General features: G+C 40.3%; 1 protein-coding gene across 1 annotated transcript; it reads right to left on the bottom strand.

Moving 5' to 3' along the window:
• Positions 1–32: 32 nt before the first annotated feature.
• Positions 33–27,927, bottom strand: LOC139736666 (ubiquitin carboxyl-terminal hydrolase 39-like). Its single transcript, XM_071647417.1, has 13 exons — positions 27,849–27,927; positions 26,202–26,277; positions 24,121–24,215; positions 22,961–23,097; positions 22,148–22,300; positions 20,755–20,858; positions 14,584–14,705; positions 4,542–4,733; positions 3,878–4,020; positions 3,207–3,349; positions 2,050–2,197; positions 1,275–1,361; positions 33–560 (listed from the first exon to the last, which is right to left on the bottom strand). Exons 1-13 carry the CDS (start codon positions 27,925–27,927, stop codon positions 489–491), a joined length of 1,551 nt encoding a protein of 516 aa, XP_071503518.1. The 3' UTR covers positions 33–488.

Raw genomic sequence — 27,927 nt, 5'->3', positions numbered from 1 at the left:
GTTGGACAAGCTGCTGCATTATGTCGCTTTGAATTGAGTGAAGTGCCTAACCAACTGAGAAAAATGAAAGGTCATTTGTACCCATGTGCACATGAGCTATCTCCGAACTGGCTTATTCAACCGTGGGGCATGACCGACAGTGACCAGTCCAGACCAATCTATTAAACTGGGCCCACTTTGGTGCCTGACCTCAGATGGTCAGTAATGATTTTGATGTCAGAGGGCTCGTTAGGGAATGGGACCTCAATCACTGGCCAGTTAGACTGTAATCCCAATGGGCCTCATTTGTAGGTGTTGCCTCAAATGGTCAATCAGGATTGTGAGCTCCAAAGGGTCTCATGCATGAAAGACCTCAAAGGGGACACTATCAGAGGCAGAGGGAAATGAGGTTGTCGGGTATCCTTGGAAAAGAGCATGGTCCTCCACCTGCCTGTAGCGTCCATCCAAGGTTAAACAATGATGGGAAAGAAACGGCTGACCAACAAACGTCACGACTTGATGACAGTAGGCATGGCTTTGACCACAGCTTCACGCGGCTTGTCACGTTTCAGCTCCCAAATCTGGAATGGAAATTGGAAGGAAAGAAAGGTGATATAAAAAGGCATTAGTCCTAATCTCATGTGCATACAATATCTAATCATAATTTTCTCTTGCATAGATGTAAGTATTCCATGAACAAAGCTTTGAGCGAAAATCACTGAATTCAAAGTAACAGAGCAGCATCAATTTGGACAAAGTTGGACACTATACAAGGGGCTCAACTTGTATGTATGAAAAGGCAATCTTGGCCACATAAACAGTGTTTTTTACAAAATGTACATCTCCCTACACATTGCTCGAAATTTGCTCAAGACTAGAGTAAAATACCCAATATGTGGCAGGGTGCCTATTTCTGGCAGGTGCACTTTCATTCATCAATAAAATGGCTAATGAACATCATGTGTGCTTAGTCCCACTTTACGTCTTTAGTCTTTAGAACACATGATTCACAAGCAGGCGTTGCTTGCAAGTGTTGTGGGAAGTGACATCTGATTGGGCCTTTTCATCAATGAATGAAATGGCCCTTGCCACAAATAGGCACCCTGTACAAAGCCTGCTGCAAACAGGGTATTTTACTCTAATTCAATAAAAAGAAGGAATCGATACAGTGAAATGTTGTTATTTTAATACAGGATAAGAACAAATGCTGCATAACAATAAATGAATTATTTGATTTTAGGGGCGGCATTGTGGGATGAGGCAGAGTTGTGGGTGGAGCTGTCGGTGTTTCCTACCTGGATGTATGCCTCAGAGAGCGTGATCAGCTGTGGAAGGATGTCTGCCACGTGGAGATCTTGGATGGCATACCACTTCCCGGTGGGCTGCAACAAGATTGCCACAAAGAATCATTGAGTCCATGACTGTCGGAACACTGGTTTCATGTTCCTGTACTGCAAGGCCTATACTGCAAACTGCTACAACATTGACTGCGTATTTGCTTTACCCTCTGTTGCCCTAGAACCTCAGTAACGGCAAAGACCATCACAGAAATCTTTATAGTATGATGCACACTCCATACAACGTGTCCATTTTCCCTCGGTTATCAACGCAAACATAGGTTAACACAGCCACAGTACACATTCCAAGCAATTGATACTGTATAAACCATACATACATGTATGGTTTATACAGTATGGTATGGTATGGTACAGTATGTATGGTTTATACATGTATGGTTTATAGGTTTTCATTTTCACAAATTTTGCAAGTCTAGTGCTATTTAGGAATTGTAAAAGGTGAAAATATAAACTCTGATCCGACATGAATGCAACATGCACAGATACATTTCTCTGTCCATTTCTGTACTCAATGATTGGGAATTTTACCAATCACAAAATTGTCAGGAACTCCTGACTTACATAAAATTAGACTTGATAGATATATGGCATATACAGTTACACTTATACCCAGCATTCATATAATAGAAATTTACTCTCATACAAATTTGTATGTGAGCTTTTCAAAAGCCAACAGTAACGAGACAAAACAGAAGGTTATCTTATCACTTACTCTGTGCTGGACGTGAACCTTGAAGGATCCTCGGCCCCTGCCAGGCTCTCCCTCATGGACAATGTTGGCAATCAGGTCATAGGTCGTGTACTTGTGAGCTGCAAGTACTTCCGGGTCATCTGGTAGCAACTCTGCTAAGTCTATGTTTCTGTGGGCAAACATGTGGAACGTGAGATACACAGGGGCCAGCTCATTTACATATTAAAGAATCAAGGTGGCTGTTTTGTTTTCACAAATCATGGCTATTCCGTTCCAATGAAACATGCACCATTCTTTTCTCTCTCTCTCTCTCTCTCTCTGTCTTCCTTATCAAAGTCAATTTGTATGTGGAGCAGAGTTTCTTTGTAAAGTCATGCATGATTATTTAAGAAGTATCATATTGTCACTGGGGTGACAAGACCTCATATCTACAAAATGTCAAATGTTCAGGAGAGCAAAAAAACATGGCAGCCAAAGCACTATATCAAATAGGATAGCCTTTCCTTTGACATGCCGTGGTGGCTTCAGCTTGGAACTAAGACAGCTAGGATTTGGACAGGACATCACTTAAGTGATTATCTGACCATCAATCCACAAAAGCAATTTTCACTGAAATTTGAGATACAAGGTCTTGTCACCTCAGTGACGCTATATCAATTTAGATATTACAGAGATAATTCAGATGGGATCACAAGGCAAGGAAAGGATTTTGACTATCTGTTCTCGCTTTAGAAACATTAGCATGGATATAATTTCTGTGTATAGAAAAATCAAGAATTAACAGCATTTACAGAATTTATCGAGTAGGCTTATATGAATTTTGTGTGTAACTTTTGTCAGTTTGTGTGTTTTAATGATACATGTACATTTCATGCTTATTGCCTCTTACTTATCAAACTAATGAAAGATTTTTGCATCCATGTTCCTTATAATGGCTTTTGCCTAAAGCAGAACATCAGCCAGATGTACATACATAAAGTTCAAACAAACCAGCTATATCATTGCATGTGCATTGACTGCGACTGGGTACATGCATTGCCAGCGTTTTATCACTCGATGTGAGATCAATTGCATCGAGTGGTGTATTGTTTCAGAGCATCAAACCCCACAAAAGTCCAGGTCCTTCCTCCTCAAATATGTTTGTGGATACCTGCCTTGAGGTTCAGGCCAAAACTTACTTGACAGGAAAGTTGACAATGGTGGGATTCTTCTCCACAAAGAATGTGTTCTTGGTGAACCTCTTCATGCACAGGATGAGGTACGGGGGCAGCTTGGTGAGCTGGTAGCGCTTGATGAACGACTCCTTGTACGTCTTGTATTCCTTGAGTAGCAGGGAAAGGAGGTTAATGATGTGTGGAATGGAGTTACCCTCACACACACACACACATACACACACAAACACAGACAGAGAGAGAACAGAACACTGAAATATGAGCATAACCGAGGAAATGCCGAGACTCGTAGCCACTTTTGTCATTGCACATTTTAGACCCTATGGTTGCAGAAGTTTGTCAGCAAAACATTTATTGTAAGACCATATGATTATATTTCTTTGCCTGAAAATAAATAAATGACTGAAAATAAAGACAATGCTCATGTTTCCATTACACTTGTGAAGCCTGAAATTCAATAAATGATACCATATGGGAGAAATGCTTTACAAAAATAGGAGTTTTCAGCAATCCCCATATATCACTAGCACCACATGTTCACTGAAATAGGAATACAAGGTTGAATAAATCTTCTTTCCTGAAAAATAAGAATATTCCTATAAAACAGAAACAATTGGGAGGTACATCCAACATTCCATGACAAAAGTAGAGTAATACGGGATCAGGAGGAAGCTAACCTTCTCGGTCTGTCCGTCAAACTTGGCGATGAGCGTGGAGAGTGGGACCTGCGGGATGATGTTCTGCTCCAATTCATCCTTGAAGAGCGGCGCTGGAGGGATGTCCAGTGACAGGAACAAGAACGGCTGCTCCTGGACTGTCTCTGCATGAACAGAAATGCAAATAGAGAGTCACAAGACACATGCAAAATCATCCATGACCTCCAAATAATGATAAACAGTTTATGTGGCACAACTCTATGCATGATTCATAACATCCAAAATCAATTTTCAAGTTTATAGTACCTTTGCAAATTAGCACTGGATTGTCAGTCAAAGTAAAAGTCCTAAAATTACATGAATATAGATGAGAAAATGTTAAGTTAACGTAAAGCAATGATTAAAAATCTCAAACCTGAATATAAAATGTGCGTAAATCTAGCAGTTCCTTTTCATGTTTTCTTATCATTAGCCTTCGGACACAAAGGAATTAATGAAGCAATGTTTTATAATATCTATATTTAGTATATCCAAGACACCGCTAGATATATTTCCCTTCCATTATATGCATATAGTTCACAGGAGCGGAAGTAAAAGATAGTGTAAATTGATACATATCCAAGCCACAAATATCATATTTGACAGTGACACCAAGCAAATCTTGATAAAGGCAAGCTTCTCTGACCTTTGAACTCTTCGGTTTTCTGTAGCTTCTCTCTCTCCTCCTCCGATATGTCAGCTGGGAGGACCTTCCTGGTGTACACCTTCATCCTGCCCTGGAATGTCTTGTACACGATGCTGCTGTTGGGCTTCTTGGTGCCCCCCAGGGAGGCGTGGAGGGCGTTGATGAACCAGGACAGCACCTCTACAGGGTCACCTACAGGGAGGCGTGGCAGATCATGCAGGAGGGGAATTGGGGAGGTTATAAACAAATCGATCAAGATGGCATCGTAGAGTTCATATGTCGTCTTTAATGATAATATGAGTCGTTGAGGCTCTAAGAATGAGATAATAATGATAGTAATAATTAGAGAAGCACTGAGGAGTGCAGACCTCTGCCAAGCAGCTCATTTCCACCACTGATCTTGTTTTTCCATAGCGATCAGTGATTTCCACTCAAATGCATGCTGAAAATGGCCCAATTTCCCAATATAGAAGCCTTTTGTTTACACCATCAGCTTCCAGCTGTGCGGTGCCTCATCGAAGCAGAGCACGCACTTTAGTGCGCGTAGCACAAACCTCAAATACATGCAGCTTGAATTCCCAAGTTCATTGTCCCGACCTGCCAAAATACAAAAAATCCTTCATAAAATCCGTAAAAATTCCTGCATCACTACCAAAATGTAATCATCTGTTCCTTATGTCATGCTCAACCTTTCCTGTAATGTTCATCCCAATCCATTAATAAACAAACAAACAAACAAACACCAGCAAAAACATAACCTCCTTGAAGGAGGTAATAATATGGTATTCTTTATCTAGTGTAGCCTCTTCAGTGTTGCCACTGCTCTACCAGAAGGCTTTGCCATTGTCACTACCCTAGTGTTGCTAGGCACCCATTCATGTGCCTGAGTTGAGAGGGACATGGTGGGTAAAAAGATCTTGTCCAAGGACATAGGCCCTCGCGCGACCCTACTCAGCTGGGCCCTCTTCACTATAGAGCGAGAGGGCCTTGACAAAAGGCTACCGATTGGGAGACGGGAGTTGTATCCTCTATGCTACAGTGCCCCAGGGAAACAGGGACAATGGATTTTCTCCTCCAATTTCCATCTGTGAATAGGTGAGAAGGAAAGCCTCAAACTTGACGTCTCAAACCTTATGTCGGACTTGGGGACACATATGTAGGGAGAATGATGAACACCACCTTTGCATGCACACAATATGTAGGATAAGAATGACTTCCCTTGCCCACCTGTGCATGGGAAGTCTGAACAACCCCTGCCACCTGTAAGTCAGCCATGCATGAACTTTCCACTGCAGTTTTGTGCGAGGGAGAGAGGGACATATGTGACTGCTCAGCCACTGAAAAGATGATATCCTTCCTTAACCCTAAAGGGGCCGGGCTTTTTTGGCTATGCTCAGACCGGGGGGGATGGATTCTGCCCCCCCCCCCCCCCCCCCCCCCCTGAGATCTCGGCCATCGGTGGTGCGATCGCGATGAAATTTTGCATGCGTGAGACCCGCGTCATAATCTACAAGATTGTGTCATAAGATTTTTTTGAAACAATCAATTTCTAATTTTAATTAATTAATTATGCAAATTAAGCTCAAGATGATATTTTAGCCTAATTAAAAGCAATGAGAGTCTAATTTTTGATCTGCAAATCTGTTTTAGCATATTCAACAATTGTACATCACAAAAACTTCCAAAACTCATTTCAATTCTTATGTATTCTATTGTTTTCAGAATTTCTTACGTATTTCTTTGTTTTTCAACTTTTGTTTTTTCTTTGTTTTTTCATTGGAAATTGTCACTGACCACTTTTCTACCATAATTAGCACAAAATTAATCAATGAAAGTGATTAATTGTAAAAATAATCAGGTTTTTATGACTTTCATGACAGAGGCCTGTTTTCCATGGGAAATGTACACAAAATCACAAAATTGGTCCCGTTTTGGGGCGACATTCCGTTACAAAAATGGGCGTGGCTTCGCAAAAGTATGCGCGGTGTCACAAATGTACACACTAGTAGTTATGTACACGTACATGTATGATGTACTGTATGCCTGGCTGTTTTAATGTGTATGTACACAGGTGGACCAGATTAATGGAGAACATTCTATGTGGTATAGATATAGTACATACAGGCTGACCAGATCAGTGGAGAATTTTCTAGGTGGTATACAATGTAGCTACACAGTACATGCATGTAACAGGAAATACATTATAGCTCACTCAATCTAGAATGATTTCACCCATTTCCAGAATGTTCTGGGAAGTGCTAACATATTTGGCTGAGTGAGGCACTGTCCCTGTAGCCCAATGTGATTGGTAGTTATTCTTGGTAATGATGTTTTGTACATAGTTACGCAGTGAGTCATCCAGGTTTCCTGGAACTTGGACTGGCTAGTAGGTTGGAGAGAGTTATAGAATGTGCTAGAAGGGGTGAATGGATAGTATATAAGCCAGAGAAATTCTGCAGTAGGCAGAGTACCCAACACCTCTGCTCTGAGAGTTACGTCACTTCTGGCTCTGAAGCGACTTGTTATAGTCAGTCCTGTGTTACCTGCTGACCTGTTATGTTTGTGGAGATAAGGCCTGGGAGACATTTTGCCTGCAGATAATTAATTTGCCTACATTGAAGATAGACTCCATATTTTTATGTCAATGGACATTGCTACGGAAAAGCTGTGACGGGCTGGATTCCTAGCTGGACAATATTAAGTGAATCATCATTCAACGCATCAACTGGACGTGGTCGTCACAACATTTGGACTCTGCACGTTTCGCCGTGGACGTATATCGTGGATTTTACCCCGGATCTATACTGTGGACTATCGTAACCTGTGCCTCTGGAGTTACGTCAGAGGAATCATTCATCGGTGCATCGCGGATCATTCGTTTGTGCATCGAACATCATATCTGGACACTACCAGGGAACTGTAGCGACTTTGTGATAGTTTGGATGCATGTAAGTGATTCCATTACTGACTTATATTTGTTTCTATTGATCATTATTGTACTGATGTGAAACCGATTACCAGTCTGTACCTACAATATTACTGTTAATAAACCGCCTGAACATCAGTTGATTGTTTCTTTTGTGCGATCATTCTCGGAGTGATTTTGGTCGTAACAAAATTGGGGGCTTGTGTCCGAGAAGTGAATTTAAGCCAAAACTTAGAATTTGGAACGTTCCGGAAGCCAGAATATTGGTACAGACAAAATACCAGTTGAGTTGATTGTTCAATTGTATATTGTGTGTAACACATTGTCACAATGTCAATCAGTACAATGGATGTTCAGGCATTTGTTCAGAGGACAGATTTGTCCCTCAAAGATTTGCAAAGGTTACGCAAATGTGATTTGACTGCTATTGCACAGCATTGGAATGTTGATGTTCCACAAGGTGCAAGAAAGGCAGAGATTCTTGACTTAGTAGCTGGTCACATGGAGCTCAAAGAAGAAATTGACACTCCAGATCAAGCTCAAATTTCTGATCGAACAAGGCTTGAGCTTGCTAAATTAGAACTGGAGAAAGAGAAGATGAGATTAGAAATGAAGGAAAGGGAAAGGGCTAGAGAAATAGAAATGGAAATGCAGAAACTTGAAATGGAGCATCAAATGAAATTGCGTGAGATAGAATTGGCTCATTCACAGATTGTTGAAAATCGTGAAAGGGCTCCCCCTGAATTTGATTTGGCCAAGAACATTCGATTGGTGCCAAAGTTTGAAGAAAACAGAGTTGATGCATATTTTGTGTCATTTGAGAAGGTGGCTAACAGTTTGAACTGGCCACAGGAATTTTGGCCCTTGCTCCTTCAAAGTGTGTTTGTCGGCAAAGCAGCCGATGTGTACTCATCTCTCTCTGAAGAGCAATCACGTGACTATGCTACAGTCAAGAAAGCAGTGTTGAATGCTTATGAATTGGTGCCAGAGGCGTACAGACATAAGTTCAGAAATTCGTACCGCAAACCAGGCCAGACACATGTTGAGTTTGCTCGTGAAAAAGAAATGATGTTTGATAGGTGGTACAGGTCCCTGAAAGTGGATCAGGACTTTGATAACCTACGTGAGGTTGTTCTCTTGGAAGAATTCAAAAAGAGTGTTGCTTTCAGTGTGAGGTCACATTTGGATGATCACAAAGTGACAAGTTTGCATAAAGCAGCCTTGATGGCTGATGAGTATGAGCTGACCCACAGAAATGACAACAGACCACCTTTCAGGAATTTCTCTGGAAATAAGAGAGACAAAAATCAGTCGAGCAATCCAAAGAATGCTGGTTCTGAAAAAGGCACGAGTTCTGAAACTTCATCGGCACCAAAGCCTCAATCTGACAAAGGGTCCAGTACAAGTGCAAATGTCATCAAATGTTTTCACTGTAACAAGACAGGGCATGTAAAGTCACAGTGTTGGAAGTTGCAAAACAAAACAAAGAAGGACTTGGGATTTGTTATGTCAAAAAGTGTCCTACCCGAAAACAGTGTCCCATTCAGTGAAACACAGGCCATTGAAAGTCAATCTCCCAAATTCAAAGATAGGATGAAGCAGGTGGATGAGAGCTATCGTAGCTTTTTGTTTGATGGTGAGGTGACCCCATGTACTTCTGGTGAGGCAGGTAAGCCAGTGGTCATCCTGCGGGATACGGGGGCCTCTCAGTCATTGATGGTGGATGGTGGTATGACTTTTCCACCAGATAGTGCAGTGAATGCAAAAGTCTTGATTCAGACTGTTGATGGCAGTTATATGTCAGTACCACTGTATAGAGTGGATTTGAAGTGTGACCTAGTTTCTGGTCCTGTTACTGTTGGAGTTGTTCCTGAGTTGCCCATGGCAGGCATTGACTTCCTGTTGGGGAATGACTTGGCTGGGGACAAGGTGGTTGCGTCTCCAGTTGTTTCGGATAAACCAGTGGTGGTTGCTGAAACTGAGCAGTTGCAGGAGGAGTTTCCTGGGATTTTCCCAGATTGTGTTGTGACTAGGTCTCAGGCTCGTAGAGCTGTTCAAGATGATGCGGATTCTGTTGATGTGGAGGAGAATTCCGGTGTTTGGTTGGCAGAAACCTTTTTCAAGGATTTAAATGATGGGGTTGCTGTATTAGGCTCCGAGGCTAACAGTGATGGGCTGTTTAGCAAGTCTTCCTTGGTTGAAGCACAGCAGGCAGACTCTGAGTTGAAAGGCTTGTCTCAGACGGCGTGTTCTGAGGCTGAGGCTGAAAAGGTCCCTGAGTGCTATTATGTCAAAGATGGCATTTTGATGAGGAAGTGGAGACCTCCCCATAGGCCAGCTGATGAGGATTGGACGGTGGTCCGTCAAGTTGTTGTCCCTCCTAGTTACCGCGGTGAGATCTTGAGGATTGCTCACGAGTTACCTGTTGGCGGCCATTTAGGCGTCAGAAAGACAAAGGATCGGATCATGAGGCATTTCTATTGGCCAGGGTTGAATGTGGATGTGGCTGAGTTTTGCAAGACTTGTCACACATGTCAGGTGGCTGGTAAACCACAGCATTCAGTGAAGCCGGCGCCATTGATTCCGATACCTGCGTTTGAAGAACCATTCAGTCGGGTTTTAGTTGACTGTGTTGGACCTTTGCCTAGGACTAGGTCGGGTCATAAGTACCTCTTGACAATCATGGATATGTCCACACGGTTTCCAGAGGCTATCCCATTGCGAAATATCACTGCTAAGACTGTGGTAGATGCTCTAGTGCAGTTTTTCACTAGGTATGGGTTGCCCAAGGAAGTGCAGTCTGACCAAGGGTCAAATTTCATGTCAGGCATATTTCAAGAGGTGATGTATCGTTTGGGTGTGAAGCAGCTGAAGTCGTCAACTTATCATCCCCAATCCCAAGGTGCGTTGGAGCGCTACCACCAGACCCTAAAGACAATGATTAGGGCGTTCTGTGAGGAGTATCCCGAGGATTGGGATAAGGGCATCCCTTTCCTGCTGTTTGCAACGAGGGACTCCCCAAATGAGTCGACGGGTTTCAGCCCATTTGAGTTGGTGTACGGTCATGAAGTCAGGGGCCCACTGAAGCTCATCAAAGAGAAATTCATGACGGAGGATGATGAGGTCCACCTACTTGACTACGTGTCAAAGTTTCGTGAAAGGCTTTCAAAGGCTTGTGAGGTAGCTAGGGAACACTTGAAAGTGTCACAAGACTCTATGAAGAGAAAGGCAGACAAAAATGCCAAAGCCCGAACTTTCAACCCAGGTGACAAAGTTCTTGTACTGCTGCCCATACAAGGTGAACCACTGAAAGCCAAGTTCAGTGGCCCATACTATGTCAAAAAGAAACTCAATGATGTGAACTATGTGATCAGTACGCCAGACAGACGAAAAGATCAGAGGGTGTGTCACATAAACATGCTGAAAGAGTACTATGAGAGAAAGGCTAGTCAGCCGGTAGGCGTAGCTCAGGTGGTAGAAGAAGAAGTAGATGAAGAGGGAGAAGCTCAAGATGAGAATGGAAGTGAGCCCTCTAGTGCCAGGTTGTCTAACTCAGAGATGTTAGGGAAAGTAGATGAGGCACTGAACTACCTACCTGAAAATCAGAGGAAAGATGTGACTAGTCTGTTACATGAGTACAAAGAACTGTGTAAAGACAAACCAGGTTGCACCCCTCTGGCTGTACATGATGTTGATGTGGGAGATGCTGACCCTATCAAGCAAAACCCTTACAGGTTAAACCCGAGCAAACTGCAAAAAGTAAGGGAAGAGGTTCAATACATGTTAGACAATGACATAATAGAACCTAGTAAAAGCAGTTGGAGCTCCCCAATCGTCATGGTGCCCAAACCGGATGGGTCTCAAAGATTCTGTATAGATTACAGAAAGGTGAATGCCGTGACGAAAACAGACTCTTTCCCCATTCCCAGACTAGAAGACTGCATTGACAGGGTCGGAAATTCTGCATATGTCAGTAAAATAGACCTTCTAAAGGGATACTGGCAAGTGCCCTTGACCGACAAAGCCAGAGAGATTTCTGCCTTTGCTACACCAGATGGCTTGTTCCAATGCAAAGTAATGCCATTCGGCATGAAAAATGCTCCAGCCACCTTCCAACGGCTGACAAACCAAATCATTGCCGGACTTGACAACTGTGTAGTATACATTGATGACATCCTAGTGTATAGTGACACGTGGGAGGAGCACATTACACACTTGCGGCAACTTTTTGATCGACTCAAGGAGGCCGGATTGGTGATTAATCTGGCAAAGAGTGAATTTGCAAAGGCCAAAGTGGTGTATCTCGGGCATGTAGTCGGTCAGGGACAAGTATTGCCAAGAGAAGCCAAGGTAGAGGCTATACTAGGCTTTCCCATCCCCCAATCCAAGAAGGAGTTGCTCAGATTTCTGGGCATGGCTGGTTTCTACAGGAAATTTGTACCGAATTTCAGCACTGTAGTCACCCCCCTAACAAACCTGCTGAAGGGCAAGGCAAAGTACACCTGGACTGATGAGTGTCAAAGAGCCTTCGAGAAACTAAAGGCAGTCCTTGCTAATGAGCCTGTTTTGGCAGCTCCTGACTTCGCAAAGCCATTCAAGGTGGCAATAGATGCTAGCGATGTAGGAGTGGGAGCGGTTTTGCTCCAAGAAGATGAAGAAGGCACTGAACGACCAGTTAGCTACTTCTCCAAAAAATTGAACGCATACCAGAAGAAGTACTCCACAATTGAGAAGGAGGCTCTAAGTCTCATCCTTGCCCTCCAGCAATACGAAGTGTACTTGACAAATAGCAAAGGGGAGATCACAGTCTATACTGACCACAACCCCTTGGTCTTTTTAGACCGGTTCAAAATGAAGAACAACAGGTTGTTCAGATGGAGCATGATGACGCAGCCATATGCACTCAAAATCAAACATGTGGCAGGCAAAAACAATGTAATTGCCGACGCTCTGTCGAGAGTGTAACATGAAGGGAGTATCAAAGGTGAAAAGTTTTCACCGCATATCATTTTCAGTGTATGTGTTTAGCATATTCATTAATGTGTGCAAAACAGTTCGATATGATTGTATAAGCTCTGAGAATCCAAGCAATATCATTGTAAATGGTATCCATGAAAAGAGAACATGGAATTAATGCAGCTATTCAAAAGGCATATGATAGTATGTGATTATTGTTGCTTGACTTGGACTTTACCTCACATTCGTTGTAAATAACAATAAGAAATTGTGAAGGTAAAAGAAACCCTTGCTACAGCAAGGCTTTCTTTTTCCCATGGGGGATGGTGTCACAAATGTACACACTAGTAGTTATGTACACGTACATGTATGATGTACTGTATGCCTGGCTGTTTTAATGTGTATGTACACAGGTGGACCAGATTAATGGAGAACATTCTATGTGGTATAGATATAGTACATACAGGCTGACCAGATCAGTGGAGAATTTTCTAGGTGGTATACAATGTAGCTACACAGTACATGCATGTAACAGGAAATACATTATAGCTCACTCAATCTAGAATGATTTCACCCATTTCCAGAATGTTCTGGGAAGTGCTAACATATTTGGCTGAGTGAGGCACTGTCCCTGTAGCCCAATGTGATTGGTAGTTATTCTTGGTAATGATGTTTTGTACATAGTTACGCAGTGAGTCATCCAGGTTTCCTGGAACTTGGACTGGCTAGTAGGTTGGAGAGAGTTATAGAATGTGCTAGAAGGGGTGAATGGATAGTATATAAGCCAGAGAAATTCTGCAGTAGGCAGAGTACCCAACACCTCTGCTCTGAGAGTTACGTCACTTCTGGCTCTGAAGCGACTTGTTATAGTCAGTCCTGTGTTACCTGCTGACCTGTTATGTTTGTGGAGATAAGGCCTGGGAGACATTTTGCCTGCAGATAATTAATTTGCCTACATTGAAGATAGACTCCATATTTTTATGTCAATGGACATTGCTACGGAAAAGCTGTGACGGGCTGGATTCCTAGCTGGACAATATTAAGTGAATCATCATTCAACGCATCAACTGGACGTGGTCGTCACAACATTTGGACTCTGCACGTTTCGCCGTGGACGTATATCGTGGATTTTACCCCGGATCTATACTGTGGACTATCGTAACCTGTGCCTCTGGAGTTACGTCAGAGGAATCATTCATCGGTGCATCGCGGATCATTCGTTTGTGCATCGAGCATCGTATTTGGACATTTCCAGGGATATTGCGTGTAATGCGTACGTAAGTGATTCCATTACTGACTTATATTTGTTTCTATTGATCATTATTGTACTGATGTGAAACCGATTACCAGTCTGTACCTACAATATTACTGTTAATAAACCGCCTGAACATCAGTTGATTGTTTCTTTTGTGCGATCATTCTCGGAGTGATTTTGGTCGTAACAGCGGACATTGCAAATTTGGTCTCAAAAGTTGCGCGAGACTTGAATGAAGAAAGTCAAGAAGCCTCACGACGAGGCCTTCTCGCGTTACAGAATCATAGTGCGAAACGTCGAGGGGGGGGGGGCGGATTCCGCCCCCCCGGCCCTTTTAGGTTTAAGTTGTCTCCTAGAAAAGGGTGAACTCATGGACGGCATGATTGAAGGGCCCTATATATATCCCACCACCTCTGCTCTGGTACACTGCCAAGAATAATGACATACTCATATGCTGTTACCATGGCATCATACTTTCTGCTACTCCTTTCAAAAAAATAAAAAATTATCTTCATGAACTTTACATCATAATCACCACTTGTGCAAAATTTCTTCTAAATCACTTGCAACTTGGAGAAAAACTTCAATCTGCAAGGCATCTTCCCGATTTTGGGGCTATGATGCATTTTTTGATACCATAATGCACTTATCAGGAAACAGACATGTAGAATGAAGTTTTTCTCCAATTTGTACGTGATTCAGAAGAAATTTGGTGCGAGTCATGATTGAGAAGTTCCATGTGCAATCTCTTTTCCTGATTTTATGGCTATAGTGCACTTTTATCATGGCAATGCACTTTCTGCTACTCTAAATAATTTGTCTTGCATAACTTTGCATCAAGGATATGGAATCAGAACCTGTGAGCGCATATATATGGAAATGAGTACCGAGAAACAGCTAAGTACCTTGTTCGGTGATCTGAAATCGCTTTTTGCTGCACAGCACAATGGCCTGTAGCATCTCATGGGGACTAACGTGGGCCTTGAAGTTTCGCTGGTTCCACATCTTGCGCATCAATTCTCCAAACCTGGGCAGCAGTGAAAAGCCAACAATACACATTGCATTGAAAATGATATGTGACAATATAAAATAATCTTATTCTCTCCGGGTAGCCTAATTCAGTCTAAAGCAGTCACCTTCCATATACGACTCTGTCAGTATTGTCAGTCTAGTAGTGCCATGCTCAAGAGCGATATTGTGAGTAAAATCCATTTGAATATATGCTGCACCAAGTGCATTAGTACTTATCTTTAGACAAGAACAAGTATGTTAAATACTACAATTCAGATTGAATACCTATCAACCCCTTGAAGACCAGTCCCAAGTATACTCATGCAGGTACCTAAACATGGGAAATGCATGTTATACACACAGCAAAATCAGCCTGTTCTCAACAGGTAAGAAGTAAAAAACCCTGACCACAATACAGATATCAGATATTTTGCCTTAATTCTCTTCACAATAGTAGATTGTGCAGTTTCAGCAGTCTTTTGCTCATTTTCACTGGCCACATCAGAATTATATTATTGAAACAGATTGTGAGGATAATGCACACTGAAGTGTAGACCATATTGTGTTTGTGTCCGATTAATATGATTATAAAGATGTCAGTAACATGGTAAACAAGGAAAAGTAGAAATTACGCGGTGCGTAATATATGTCCCCGCCAGAAGTAGCATTTAGTAGCAAAATGTACAATATAGGTAAAAAATCAAGGTCAAAGGTCAAAGAAGTCAAAGGTCAAAATTCTGTGTAGAAGTTTTGAAGCCCTCATCTAGTGCCATCACATAAAACAAACGGAAGCGAAATCGGGTTAGAAATGGCGAAGGAGTAGCATTTTGTAGCAAAATGTACAATACAGGTCAAAAATCAAGGTCAAAGGTCAAAGATCAAAATTCTGTGTAGAAGTTTTGAAGCTCTCACCTAGTGCCATCACATAAAGCAAACGGAATCGAAATCGGGTTAGAATTGGCGAAGGAGTAGCATTTTGTAGCCAATGTACAATATAGGTAAAAAATCAAGGTCAAAGGTCAAAGAAGTCAAAGGTCAAAATTCTGTGTAGAAGTTTTGAAGCTCTCACCTAGTGCCATCACATAAAGCAAACAGAATCAAAATCAGGTTAGAAATGGCAAAGGAGTAGCATTTTGTAACAAAATGTACAATATAGGTCAAAAATCAAGGTCAAAGGTCAAAATTCGTGTGTAGAAGTTTTGAAGCCCTCACCTAGTACCATCACATAAAGCAAACGGACTCGAAATCGGGTTAGAAATGGCGAAGGAGTAGCATTTTGTAGCCAATGTACAATATAGGTCAAAAATCAAGGTCAAAGGTCACAACTGAAATTCTGTGTAGAAAATTCAAAGCTCCCATGTAGTGCTATCATATAAAGCAAACAGAATCAAAATTGGCTCATAAATGACAGAGAAGTAGCAAATTGAACATTTTGATCACACACGGACGCACACACAGACGGACGGACGGACACACGGACACACACACGTACCGAGCCCGTTTCATAGTCCCCTTAGTCCAAGAGCATTAGGTCAAAAAAGGCCTAAACCTGGACATTTTTGGTAACAAGCTGATTTTTTAAGGATAGGTCCAGAAAAATGTCTAGAATAACATACTAAAAGTCCTCATGAATCCTCCTTGAGCGTTTTCCGCAATCCAAGATGGCGTCCAAAATGGCCGCCATTTCCAGAAATTCTTATAACTTTTCAACCAGAGAACCCAAATACAAAATTTAAATGTCTAAATATATGTTTTAAAGCATGAAGAACTCAATAAGATACATATCAAGAGATGTTGATGCACGCAAGTACCGAAATCCAAGATGGCGTCCAAAATGGCCGCCATTTTCTGAAATTCTTATAGCTTTTCAGTCAGGTAACCCAAATACGAAATCTAAATGTCTAAATATATGTTTTGAAGCATGAAGAACTCATTGAAACACATATCAAGAGATTTTGATGCACGCAAGTACCGAAATCCAAGATGGCGTCCAAAATGGCTGCCATTTTCTGAAATTGTTATAGCTTTTCAGCCAGGTAACCTAAATACAAAATTTAAGTGTCTAGTTATATGTTTTGAAGGATGAAGAACTCAATAAAATACATATTAAGAGATGTTGACGCACACAAGTGCCGTAATCCAACATGGCAACCAAAATGGCCGCCATTTCCTGAAATTTTTATAACCTTTCAACTAGAGAAATACACAATTTAAGTGTCTTTACACGTTTCAAAACATGAATAACTCAATAAAATACATATTAAGAGATTTAGACGCACGAATGTGCTGATTTTAATGCTCGAGCTCTTCCTTATATGGAAAATGGGGTGCAAAATGTCCCAATTTTATCTCACAATTATGTAAATAAATGTCAATATATTTTATAAGAAACTTTTTATTTAAAACATAGTTCTTATGTGTAAAGTATACAAATAAAAGCATTTGCATGTTAACGTCAAGGAGTGTGTCCTTGTTACGAGAGAAATATTTCACCAACAGATTTGTTGCTAAACAGAAAGCCTACTACAAGGCAATATCCGTTTACCACATGGTCTATTTTCGTCACCTTAAGCACATGAGATGAAAATTTAGTGCTAGCCCCTTTTTATTACCAATGCATTTGATGTCTACCATGAGGTGAGTTCCAGTTGAAACTGTCAGTTATCACTTGAGAAGTAAAACAATTCTTTGAAAAGTAAAGTTATTTGTGCATGGAGGGGGGATACTCCTCCACCACACGAGGGACTTTTTTTCTTTCTTTTTTTTACTCGAAAGTGAAATACATAGTGCAAGCGTTTGGTAAGATATTGAATTATTTCCATCAAAGAGTAGGAAATTGGATATAAAGTAGTATTAAGAGAAATGGGCAATATGATTAGGGAAGGGTGTGTGTGTGTGTGTGTGTGGGGGGTCCCCTCCCCCTCCCCCCCCCCCCCCCAACATGAGGGAGATTTTGCATTTTCTGACCTGATATTCAGACATCCTGATGCACCCTATTGGTGAAATATTAGATTTTTGTTTCCATCAAAAAAGGAACAAAAAGACATACAATCATGAAAGTGCGCGGTTATAGGGTTGCCTGCTCCCACACGAGGGAAAATTTCGTATTTTCACTCGAGCTGTTGCATCCATTTGGTGAAATACCCGATATTTGTTTTCTATTTGAAAATGTGAGGAAAATATATATTCAGGAAAGTGTCGGGGAGGGAGAAGTGTGAAAGGAGAATGCTCCTTCCCATGCCTCAGAAATTTTTGTATTTTCCAATTTGAAATTCAGAGATTTAGCGCACTCTTTGGTGAAATATCTGAGCTTTGTTTTTGTCCTAAAAGTAAGAAAAAAAATATGCGGGGGAGGCATATGAGGTGATGCACCTTCCCACAAAATGGAGATTTGTTGTTTTTTTCAGGTAACGAGTTTCATGGTGCGCTCTGTTGATGAAGTACTAGTTTTTTTGTTTCTATTAAAAAGTGTAAGTAGAATAAAGACTAGTATATTCAAGACAATGAGCTAGTAGATGATGGGGGGGGGGTCACTTTCGACTGGAGGGAGTTTTGCGTTTCGATGATCGTCATTAAACGGCCTAATGCACCCTTGGTATTATATGGAGAAAATTATCCATTCTCGAAGAGTAGATAATAATAGTCTCATTATCCCCATCCCCCATAGAAAAGAAGGAGCTTTTACACTTGAATAGAAATGAAATAATTATATCATTTACACACATTTGATGGAATATTTGGGAATTGTTAATCAAAAGGGGAATTTAATATATATTGGGGGAAGTGAGCGGTTGAAGAGTTAGGGCAAATTACCTTCAATATGAGGGAACTAACTTTTGCATTTTGTAAGTGAAAGATCTAGTGCACACTTTTTGATGACAGATTCGGAAATTTGTTAATCTCAAAAGTGTACAAAGTCTATAAAAAGGGGCCGAGCGAGGGACTTTTAGCATTTTTATGATTGCAACTGAATGACAAAGTGCAAATACTTCAGGTTGAATATTTGGAAAATAATGATTGTACAGGCCACCACCTTCCCCAAGGAGGAGGGGGGGGGGGGGGGGGGGGGATGCATCCAACCCAACCTATACCCGTTTTGTGCACATTTAAGGGAAAGATTCCACTGGACCTTCTGAGTTGTTGAATCTCGAACATTATGTTGAATTTCTTTGTCTCTTGAAACAGGCTAAAAACAGCAAATTTTGATGAACAAACGGCGGCCATTTTGGGCAACATTTGGTTTTCGGGAAGAACTCACGTGGTTTCATTTTTACTTATGTGCTTCATGATCTCTAAATAAGTATTTCGTTGGGTTCCTTATGTCTTAAAATATATATTTATACATTTAAGTGCGTATCGCAGTTACGTAGTTGCAGGGTTATGAGAAAAACAGGAAATGGCAGCCATTTTGGACACCACTTTGGATTTCTGGAAGTGCTCAAGTGCTTTTTGTGTTTCAAAATCTCTGAATTTGGTTCCTTGAGACTCAAAACGTATATTTCGACATTCCAAGTGTGTACAGTTGACATCTACTTGCAAAATTATGAAAAAAAATCAGGAAATGGTGGCCATTTTGGACGCCATCTTGGATTACGGTACTTGCGAGCTTCAACAACTCTTAATACATACTTTATTGAGTTTTTCATCCTTCAGAACATATATGTAGACATTTAAATTTTGTATTTAGGCTACCTGGCTGAAAAGTTATGAGAATTTCAGAAAATGGCAGCCATTTTGGACGCCATCTTGGATTACGGTATTTGCGTGCATCAAAATCTCTTGATATGTGTTTCAATGAGTTCTTCATGCTTCAAAACATATATTTAGACATTTAAATTTCGTATTTGGGTTACCTGACTGAAAAGCTATAAGAATTTCAGAAAATGGCGGCCATTTTGGACGCCATCTTGGATTTCGGTACTTGCGTGCATCAACATCTCTTGATATGTATCTTATTGAGTTCTTCATGCTTTAAAACATATATTTAGACATTTAAATTTTGTATTTGGGTTCTCTGGTTGAAAAGTTACAAGAATTTCTGGAAATGGCGGCCATTTTGGACGCCATCTTGGATTGTGGAAAACGCTCAAGGAGGATTTATGAGGACTTTTAGTATGTTATTCTAGACATTTTTCTGGACTTATCCTGAAAAAATCAGCTTGTTACCAAAAATGTCCAGGTTAAAACTAATACTCTTGGACTACCTGCTCGAACTCGTTCGGCGGGGACAAAAATTTGGTCCATATGTGGTTGGCTGGTCAACACCTTCACTGTGCACATTTCATGCGTTCTTTCCTATTGACATGAACATATATACATCCTGTAAGGCTGTGTGTTGTTTTTTTTGTTAAAGGAAGAGACAAAGGGAGCAGAAAGGGGGTTTGTAAAAAATGGATGCGATCCTTAGGCAACACCATTTGCTGATGAAAATGTTAAGCAGGGATGTAAGATCTAATGCATCTTAGACTTAAGTCTGAATTCAAACGCTTTTGCTTTACCAAGAACCCACTCTTCAGACCTTTTGGGAATTAAAATGCACTGAAATGTTCACCATTTAATGCACTCTAGCCTTTTCTTTTTCATGAGTTTCAGATTTTATCCACTTTTTCTGCAAGTACTCTCACAACCATGGTTATGAAATACAATCTCTATATGATAAAAATCTTTAAATGTAAATTGTTTTCGTCTCTGTCAGTTGTCTGTTATTTAAATAAGGAAATTCTCCATTCATCATCTACATAAGCTGATATAGAATAGACCAAGAAGTATAGCTTGGTGGAGGAAAACAGACAACCAGACTAAACAGCAATAACACTGATACTAAACAACCACAGGTGACTTCTGTGACAACAAAGTCCTTGGGACTGGCATTTTTCTTTCGCAACATTGGCATTTAGGCATATATGGAACCAAATAATAAAGTATACTACGATATCAAAGACAATAATTTGGGGTCCTGAATTTTTACTTCATTGGAGCAAGAGTTTTGTTATAATTGTGCTTGTTATAACGGGAGTGAACTGTACAAACACACAGACATATCAGGCACAGTCTACTATGCAAACCTCTGAGATAAGATGCTCATGATGTTGCCAGGAGAGAGTTTGATGCCGCTGTAATTCTCCTCTCGGAGGAAGTAGTTCCGGAGTGGAATGATGCCCGAGAGTGCCTTCAGAAAGAACAGATATGAAAACCAGATAGAATGTCAAAAGTAATCCCACAACACATGGAAAGTCTACAATTTTGACACAGAGAGATGCGGTCAGATATGCCTCCATCATCTCTTTCTTTCTACATTTACTCACTTGGATTTATCTACTTTGGCAATCTGAATTTCATGTTTCCCGCACATATTACAGAAAATTGATTCCATCTTACACTTCACCACAACCTCTCCAATTTGACCAAGTATAGAGCAGTTAACAAATGATGTGAATACCCTGTCAAAGTTTATGCTCTTCAAATGTGATTGAAACCTGTGAAGCATTTTGGGAATCACTATATAAAAAGGAGGGGGGGGGGGACAAGAATCCGCCCAACCTTATAAGAGGGTTAAAGGTAGGGAATCCCATTTGCATGCCTTAAATGAAGAGTTGTATAAATACAGTGGTATGTTGAAGAGAGTATCATTTCAGAAACTCCCATAAAGTATTGAAAGTGGAAGGTAACATTTAGTACATCTTTATTGACCGTTAGATTTTGAATTGAATTTTTTTCGGGGCTCACCGTAAATTCCAGTACATTACTAGGCTACCTTTCCAGACCCATGCACTGCATGTGTGTCCATCATGCACATTTTGTGAAGAAAGTTCATCAAAACTTACAAACATTTCTATATACATTCTTGCCACATACTCTATATGTTATTACATCAGCTCTTATACTTTTAGATTTGTATTTATAGATAAAAAATGCAGAAGAATGCAACAAAAAGGCTTAAGTGTGGCTGACACACAGAACTACTGAGTAGTTGAGTTTTGTGCATTATTCAAATTGTAGATAACTGTTGACTTCCAAATTTCTCAGCAGTGGCCTAAACAAGTCCCCTGAGGTTCATATTTAATGATTTGCTGCATTTTGGGAGGTCTGTAAAAGGTATCCCCTACCTTTAAGGTTTTGCCATAATCTGCCATATTTTGCATAAAAATCCTAATTCAATCAATTTCACACATGAGTAAATACACTGTGTAATTGAATACAATAACACACTTTTAAATTCTCAGTTATTTATGACACAGAAAAACGAGATGCTCACACAAGGATGCCACAGACTTAATATTACTGACAAAAGGAAAAAATAGTGGGTAGAACACATAAAACAGCCATGGATTATGATATTTATAATGCAATGTGTTTCTAACTTTAATCACCAAAGTTCTAATCTGCTATATTTTCATTGACTAAAAATAAAAATAAAAAATGAGGAAGAAATGTGATGCAAAGGAATGGACCACCTACATGCAGGAGAACATTGCAGTAATCATTCTCTTTGATATTATTCAGTCCCACAATGCCCGGCGTGTAAGTGGTGCCATCGTAGGCCCGGCATGGCTTGGGATCCTGGTCTAGCTGTTGGATTTGCCTCTTTGTGAAAGTTGGTTTCAGCACATACTACAACATGAGGAGAAAAACATGAAGGTACATTTTATGTGTTTGTATGACATGTTTTTTTTTTTTTTTTTTTTGGTAACATACAAATTTAATCAAAATGAATGTATATCAGGGTACATTAAATTCGATGTTGCCTGATGATAGATCTAACACTGTGTTGACCCTGTGGAGTCTCTACAAAGTTTGCGCTTTTCCATCTATGAATGTACAATATTAGGATTTGCATTCATACATATACACTGTATGCCACTAAACTGCGTCATCAACCATCCCACCAAACTAAAAAGAAATATTTCGCCACATTTCCAGCTCTCCAAAGTTTAGCTGAAAGGAACGTGTGGGGACTGGCTTCAAAATGATTGATGAATATTTCACGGATGCTTTAGGATGTCATCCTTTACGACCACTGATTGAAAGGTGATACTCCTCTTTCTTTTTTTTATGCTCTTACACATCAATTGTCAATAAAATGCATCATTCATATTTATGTTTGCTTTGTTTTTGTTTATGATTGTGCACATTTTGTAATGTATATTGACACAGGGCTCCCTTGTTAAGCAGGCCTTTGTGTCTCTGAATGGGAGTATACAATGAAATAAATGAACAGATAAATATATCTGTCAACCTCTACGAGGATTACAAAAAGGGAAATCATCTCACAGTGATGTCCTCGAGAGATGAATCAATGATCTCGTAGTTGTCTGGGAGACAGTAAAACTTCAGGGTGTGGAGGTTCAGGAACACGTGGTGGTTGATGTGTACACTATGGGTGTATGCATGGGACTTCTGGCCCCGACCTGGGAAGAAAGCCACAACAGCAAATATAAAACTAATGACATTATAATGAGGCAGACATCAGTGATGATGTTGATGTTGATGTTGATGATGATGATGATGTAATAATTATGATATGGTAATTATAGCAGTGGTGGTAGTAGTGACTGTACTAGTAGAAGTAATGATGATAATTACAACAGCAATATCAGTAATAAAATACGAATAATAACACTAATTATCATACTGATAAACATGGACCACATGTTGTGCCAAAAATGGAGAAAGAGCACATGACAACCATAGAAATTTGAAATAATGATAAAATTACTTTAAACATTATGATCCTTGCATACTACATGTATGTTGTAAGGTGTGGGTCAAAGAGTTATTGTTGTTGTTGGTTTTTTTTTAATCTTTACAACATTTGGGATTTGTAAAGAGAAACTGAAAATGTAAATCTAAACGTTCAAGCTCAAAATTCAGGCTCTTCCCCCTCTTTAGCAAGAACCTATCAAAGATATGTGTCACTTTTATATTTCAATTCACATGGACAACTTGGCAGCCAAGCCTTTAGTTGCAAATTGATCGTAGCTAACTAATGCACAAAACTAAGAAGATAAAGGGAAAGCCCACTCTGGAAATTTGATTGTGGGAATATGTTGTAGAAGCATCAAAATGAGAACAGGACAGTACAAGTTTGAGCATATTTTGATCAAAACTAAGAAAGTTATGATATTCAGAAGTTTTGAGCAATCAAGCACAAATTGGCAACTCCATGATGTAGCATGTGAGCTCACCTGCCATTTGACCTGTGCATAAAATTCCATAAAAATCTCTCTTTTTTTCGTCATTGATGATGGATTATATTTCTTGCAAGCAGGGATTGAATAGAAAAATATTTACAATCATTGTATGGAAATTCACTTGAAAGGCAAATTATTATTTTTTTCTTTTAAATTTCACAGTCCAGAGAAAATGGGAGGTGAGTTCACACATATGACATCACTGAATTGCCAAACTGTTTGTAAAAGCAGTACACTAACCTTGAAAGTACTTGCCACAAACAAGGCAAGCATAGACATTCAGATGTGACAATGACACAGAGCAGAGCTTCTCGAAGTCGAAGTCTAGGATACTCCTGTAAAAAATATCAAAACATCATACAGCTGTAAATGCAATATCTAGAAATGATAGACACAACACGGGTGAAACTACAAATTGGGAGGTGATCTTTCTGGAGGCATTATGGTGCAACCATGACTCGACATACATTTTGCCTTCGCAGCACATAAGGAATTTTACAGTTGCAGGATGAGAATGGTTTGATACCACAGTACAAGTGATGTGCACCGTGAAGTCTTTGCAAGTAACACACTTATTATGACGTTATTGTACTTGAAGGTTGCACTGGTACTAGAGGCAGAGTAAGGGATGCATATTAACAGTTGCAGAAGGATGCAGCACACTTCCATCAAATGAACACACATAACAAAGCTTACTCCATGACAGCACTGCACACAATTTCAATTGCTTGTGCTAGCAAATCTACACTGCATTATGTATGAAATGAATCCATTTGATTGTGTGTGCTTGTGTCATCAGTCTGTGTCATCAGTCTTAAGGGCGGTGAGTTGGCTCAGTGGGTAGCGCGTCTGTCTCACGATCCTAAGGGCCCGGGTTTGAACCCGAGTCTGGACTACTGTAAAAGTGGTTTCTTTCGTGGTGGTTTTATTTTCGTGCTTTTTGCGCTTTGAGGTTGAACCGCGAATTTAACATCACGCGAAAATGTTTTGAACTCGTCGCTTGTTGCAACGCTATCATTACCGACCGCGAATTTAAACACACGCGAAAAAGTCGGCACCAATGGAAACCGCGGAAGTTTCTGTACGCAAAAGAAACCACTTTTACAGTTAGCAACGTTGTGTGTAAGCATACCATCCCCTCTAGCAAGTCTAGCAACTCTCTGTCCCTCGGATAGGACATAAAATGGAGGTCCTGTGTATGAGAGAGTAACAACTCATGTACGTAAAAGATCTCACTTCATTCATTCATCGCAAAGAGCAGGGTGTTTAACCCGGTGAAGTGGTCCCACCTCACATCCAACTGGACCCCATGGAAGACCAGCTTAACGTTGCTGCATATGGGCTATCCAGCCATCTTCTCAGATGGAAATGAACAAACAAACAAACTTACTGCTTATTGCACGCATCACATACTGGGCAAGACTCAAGCGATTATTACTTAAGGGTGTGCCCCAATATCATCAGCACAGGCTTGTTAAATTTTACAAGTGTTGTAAAAAAACTCCCTAAATCCTCCTGAGATAACAGGGCAACTACTGTATAATATCACAATGCACCTCATCATAGATTAATCCTCAACTCTGCTTCATCATAGATTAATCCTCAACTCTGCTTCTGAATGAAGAAGTAATTCTCATATGCGACATCATAGATGATGGCTTGATTTGACTGTCAAATATGAATCAATTTTGAAACAAATCTGAAAGTAACTTCACCTCCATGTTGTTGTATACAGCGTATTTCATACCGAACTGCTGCAAGGAAACCAACTACATATTCGTACATGTTGTTAGTTGAGAATGATATGGGCGTAAGTTGCCACTCAAACCATAGATAGTGTTCAAGGCACCTTTAAATGCCCTTATCATTCTCATCCAGTAGTGTCATAACATAGTGAGAAATTTCAATCAAGCCATTTAAAAGCATAAAACCTCTGGGAAGCAGTGAGTTATCAATCTGTATTACTCAAAACATTTTACAAGTACTACAATTGTATGTACTGTATATGAATTCCACATTAATTACTCTGCAGTTTGACTAGAGATAGGGTGATATTTGAAATCTGCATCACAAAATGCCGTCATGTACTGTAAAAGTGGATATTTTCGTGTGAATAATTTTTCGCGCTTGGCCGAGTAAGAACAGCTTCCCATGTTTTTAATTCCATGGAATCAAGACATCATGCACAGGAACATATGGCAAGCAAAAATATTCGTGTGCTTTTATTTTTGTGCTAGTTTCTGGTTGCGCGAAATGCGCTAAAATTTCAACACCGCGAAAATTTCGACTTTTACAGCATGTACAGCCACAAAACAACTCACCGATTGATTGTGTCTAGGTAAGGGCAGCTGCGGCTTTTGTCAACCTTTGGTCCCTTTGGGACTTTTGCTGGAGATGCTACAGAGGGAAGAACAAAGAATTTTTAAAAGTGTACAATTTTGCTGCAATATGCGATGTGCTCTTCTCACAAGCACATTATTACATTGTAGTTGAGGAAACCTTTGATAGTACCTGATGTAACTTTTGAAGTCACGGTTTCTAATGATTTTACAACTGTATATCGTATCACCGGACGCATTTTTTTTCAAGGCATTGAATTCCGTACTCAGAGGATGAAATTTCGGCTAAAAATGACACCACTTATTCACAGACTCCTGGAAATTATGAATTCAGCCAACTTATGTCAATTGTTTGCTCCAGTTTTTAGAAAATATGCTTCAAACATACCCCTCTAAAAAAAGTTGTCTTTTTGCGCGGTGCAAAAAAAAAAGAAAAAAAGCAGACACTCCTTGTCCGATGTAAAAAGTTCATACCAAGGTTCAACCTCCCATGCCAAAATTTGACTGCACACAAAAGTACAGGTTTCTACATGTAGCCAGCAGTTGAATCTTAAAGGGTTTATCTGAAGTGAAGTAATAATAAATATTAATATTTAGACAGTCTATCCTAATTCCCATATACATTAGTCTCTAGTAAAAAACCTAGAGACCTCTAGTATATCAAAACTAAAAGTTAAATAGCTCTCCGTCTAGCAAGAATGGACTCGATATTTGCCATTGCATACTAAGTTTAATCTCTGCATTTCCTTAAATCTACCTACATAGTCTAACTCTGATGACTAACAAAACTTGCTCATATTATTTCATGTACATTTTTTAAATTAAGGCTAAAGTTGGTACTTCAATTTATAGAATAGGGGTCATTGGCAATGCACCTCCAGCCAATCTAATGCCAATGCAATGGCAATAGAGTCTAACTACAGGGCATTGATAACTTGATTGGTAGATAGGCGATGGCCAGGCGCGGGCGGGCATGACAACTAACTACAAGTAAATTTACTATGTATTGATACTAGACCTATAGATCTAGAGCGAGAGTAGTAGAGTGTCCATGTTGACGATGCGATGGTTGAATTTATGTCTTGTTCTAAACATCAAATGAAAGCAAACAGATTTTATTTTTTTAGTTGAATTTAAGCTTGATATCTAATGCGAGGGGTGTTAAGCAGAAGGCAGTGTATACCAGTAGTTTACAGTGCAGTAGGTCCTATAACCCCGTCGCTGGATCGCGGGCGCTGTAACACAGCCCTTTACGGTACGTATTTGTCCGTATGGGGTCGCTGCTGCGGTTACAGGTCCTACAGCCACATTATACACACGCATACAACGCAACGCGTGTTTGGCGGAAGGCAAACTATACTTACGGGTTAACCCCGTCGCGGGGCGCTGTAACACAGTACCTTTACGGTACGTATTTGTCCGTATGGGGTCGCTGCTGCGCGCTGCGGTTACTTACGGGTGAAAATAAAAACATACGGAAAAATCAATATATGGGACCAGCGACAAAGTCAAACGTTCAATTGGTAATTGAGGGAGGCGCTTTCTAGAATTCCATGCCTTCATTTAGCCACATATATGTTTGATGGTTACAATAAGTTTTAAAGCTCACAAATATACAGGTTATCTTACCGTAATCATCGTCACTATCGTCGTCGTAACTTGCGTCAACCAGCGGACGTTTAGCAAGCGTGGAGGCCGCCATTTTCAT

The sequence above is a fragment of the Diadema antillarum genome, unplaced genomic scaffold, assembly GCF_040938485.1.
Source record: "Diadema antillarum isolate AM-2024a unplaced genomic scaffold, OU_Dant_1.0 seq00000660_RagTag, whole genome shotgun sequence".
Classification (NCBI taxonomy): Eukaryota; Metazoa; Echinodermata; class Echinoidea; order Diadematoida; family Diadematidae; genus Diadema; species Diadema antillarum.
The sequence above is the reverse complement of the archived record's forward strand: the minus strand, read 5'-3'. Positions and strand labels throughout refer to the sequence as shown.

Coding starts and splice junctions, on each gene's coding strand:
- LOC139736666 (XM_071647417.1), bottom strand. CDS start 27,927: ATGAAAATGGCGGCCTCCACGCTTGCTAAACGTCCGCTGGTTGACGCA. Junction 24,216..26,201: donor TACCTAGACACAATCAATCG/GTGAGTTGTTTT, acceptor TATTTTTTACAG/GAGTATCCTAGACTTCGACT. Junction 561..1,274: donor TCTCTGAGGCATACATCCAG/GTAGGAAACACC, acceptor TTTCCATTCCAG/ATTTGGGAGCTGAAACGTGA.